The sequence below is a fragment of the Phytophthora infestans genome, genomic scaffold (assembly GCF_000142945.1).
Source record: "Phytophthora infestans T30-4 supercont1.471 genomic scaffold, whole genome shotgun sequence".
Classification (NCBI taxonomy): Eukaryota; Oomycota; class Peronosporomycetes; order Peronosporales; family Peronosporaceae; genus Phytophthora; species Phytophthora infestans.
In genome coordinates, this window is record NW_003303293.1 from 1 (window position 1) to 2503 (window position 2503).

Genomic DNA, 2503 nt, shown 5'->3' on the forward strand with positions numbered 1-2503 from the left:
AGGAAAGCTTGCAAACCCTGAGAAGAAGTTCTTTCTTGAACTGGCAGCTGAGTGCATCCGCCTCGTCAACTTAGAGAAAGACAAAAACGGAGAAAATTGGGCAAAGAAGTCCAAGGCTCAGTGCGGCCTGGATCTTTCTCGTGACGGTGTCTGGAAAGTCGAGCAGCTCAGTAGAGAGCTTCAAGAGATTATTGCGATGTATCCTGACGCTTTTAACGACGGATACAAGGAAGCTGCCAGGTCTGCAGATATATAGTGGTACATTGTTTGTATTCATAATGGATAAATAAATATTTCTACTTTTTCCAAAAGGACTTACATGGCAATTGCAGACCCCTAAGGGATCCTTCTGTGTTATCGCTGCGCGCGGACTCGAACCCGCGATATTGCGCGTGGAACGACGCGGCTAAACCTCTCCACCAATGCCGTCGTTTATTACGAAAGTGCAAAAATGTCGCTTGTGACCTTTCTTGGAATAAATCGGTAATAGTCGTGCACATAATTTAGTCATGCACCAAAATTGATCATGAGCAATTTTAAGCATTTTGGGGATACACGGTAAATAGTCGTGCCACGACTAATTAGGGTGAACGGTGTAAGTAGTTACTACCGTTTGCACTGATGTGAGCTATTTCATAGCGGCTCAGAAATGGCCCGTTATATCGAGCACGACGCTAAACTAAACATATTGTGTAGCGTTTGTATAAGTGTTATTTGAAGTGCTGGTGGTTTTGGATGGAGTATGAAGATTCAGTGAAAGCCAGCAATAAAAAAGAGATTGCATCAAGAATCTTGATATAAGATCATTAGAATTTTTATTTCTTAAATCAGGTAGCATGATGCTGACCCAAATTAATATATTAAAAAAATCGATTTAGGTACACATCGATTTTTTCAATAGTTAGCGGAGCGGAGGCAGGAAGGCCAAAGTAAGTAGAACTAAACCTAAACTACCGCCGCGTAGCGGCGGCGCTCGGCTAGTTATAATACATGTAGCAGTGCTCCGACTTACGCAAACCAAACCCCAGTGTCGCTGGAGCGATTGCCGCAGCAGCGCCACAAGGGTCAGTGACCATTGTGACCATTGGTCACCATGACGGTCACGTGAGAGTGTTAAATTCAATGAATCTGGCGCCAGGATTCAGAAGATGCGCCGACCAGCTGGAGGTCTCGGATGGCGTGCGAGGGTAAGTATAGGAAGGATAAATGACGGAACGGTCACTCACTAATCTCACTTTCCATTCTGCTTTCTTTGTGAAATTTTAAAAACAGTGAATTGAAATATCTAAGTAACTGTTAAAAAAATCAAACGAGATTCTGTGAGTAATGACGAATGAAAATGGAAATTAGGTTTATAAAACTAAAACAATTATTTGAAAAATTTTGAAAAATTTACTTAAGAAGGTGAAAGTCCTGTAGAATAATTATTAATTTTATTATAGTAAAAAGAGGTATGTGTAATCTTTTTTGAATATTGGGGAACCACCCTCAAAACCTTTTAAAAATTAATGATCGATAGTGAACAAGTACTGTAAAGGAAAGGTGAAAAAGAACTTTTGAGTTTGAAATAATTCTGAAACTTAATGTTAATAATCAATTGGAACTTTTTTAAAAAGTGACAGTGTACCTTTTGCATAATGGGCCAGCAAGTTTATTTTTATAGCAAGCTTAATTTAATAAAGTAGGCGTAGATAAATCAAGTTTTAAAAAGCTTTTTAGTTATATAAATAAGACCCGAAACTGAGTGATCTAACCATGAACAGATTGAAAAATAGGTAAAACTATTTGGAGGATCGAACTCACATATGTGGCAAAATATGGAGATGATTTGTGGTTAGGAGTGAAAGGCTAATCAAACTCAGAGATAGCTGGTTTTCCGCGAAATCTATTGAAGTAGAGCATTTAAAATCTTTTTTTGGGGTAGAGCACTCATTGAGCTAGGGGGTGTAAAAACTTACTAAATTCTTAGAAACTCCGAATACAAAAAAAAGTAATTTAAATAGACAGACATTAGGCGCTAAGGTCTATTGTCAAGAGAGAAACAGCCCAGATTGATCGCTAAGGTCTCTAAATAATATTCTAAGTGAAAAAGGAAGTGAAAAAATTATTACAACCAGTAGGTAGGCTTGGAAGCAGCCATCCTTTAAAGAAAGCGTAATAGCTCATTGGTCTAGTTTTTTTGCGCCTAAAATGTATCGAGACTTAAGAAATTTACCGAAGCGGCAAGTTTTATTTTAAATAAAACGGTAGCGGAACATTCTGTATGTTAATAAAGATATATTGTGAAATATATTGAAGATATCAGAAAAGAAAATGCTGGCATTAGTAACAAAAAATAACGTATATGAATCGTTATCACCGTAAATCCAAGGGTTTCTATGTTAAAATGTATTGCATAGAGTGAAACGGCCCCTAAGAAAGATTTGACGAAAGCAAATTTTGATGGGATAATTTTTAAATTAAATTTTTTTAAAAAAGTGACAAAAATTTTTTAATTTTCAGG

At 37.1% G+C, this 2503-nt stretch overlaps 1 protein-coding gene across 1 annotated transcript; it reads left to right on the forward strand.

Annotated features, from left to right (window-relative positions):
• Positions 1-999: 999 nt before the first annotated feature.
• On the forward strand, positions 1000-1461 carry PITG_21737 (uncharacterized protein; the record flags this gene model as incomplete). Its single annotated transcript, XM_002894783.1, has 2 exons — positions 1000-1187; positions 1443-1461. Coding segments are annotated over 2 exons (207 nt in total), but the record flags the coding sequence as incomplete, so codon positions are not given.
• Positions 1462-2503: the final 1042 nt, after the last annotated feature.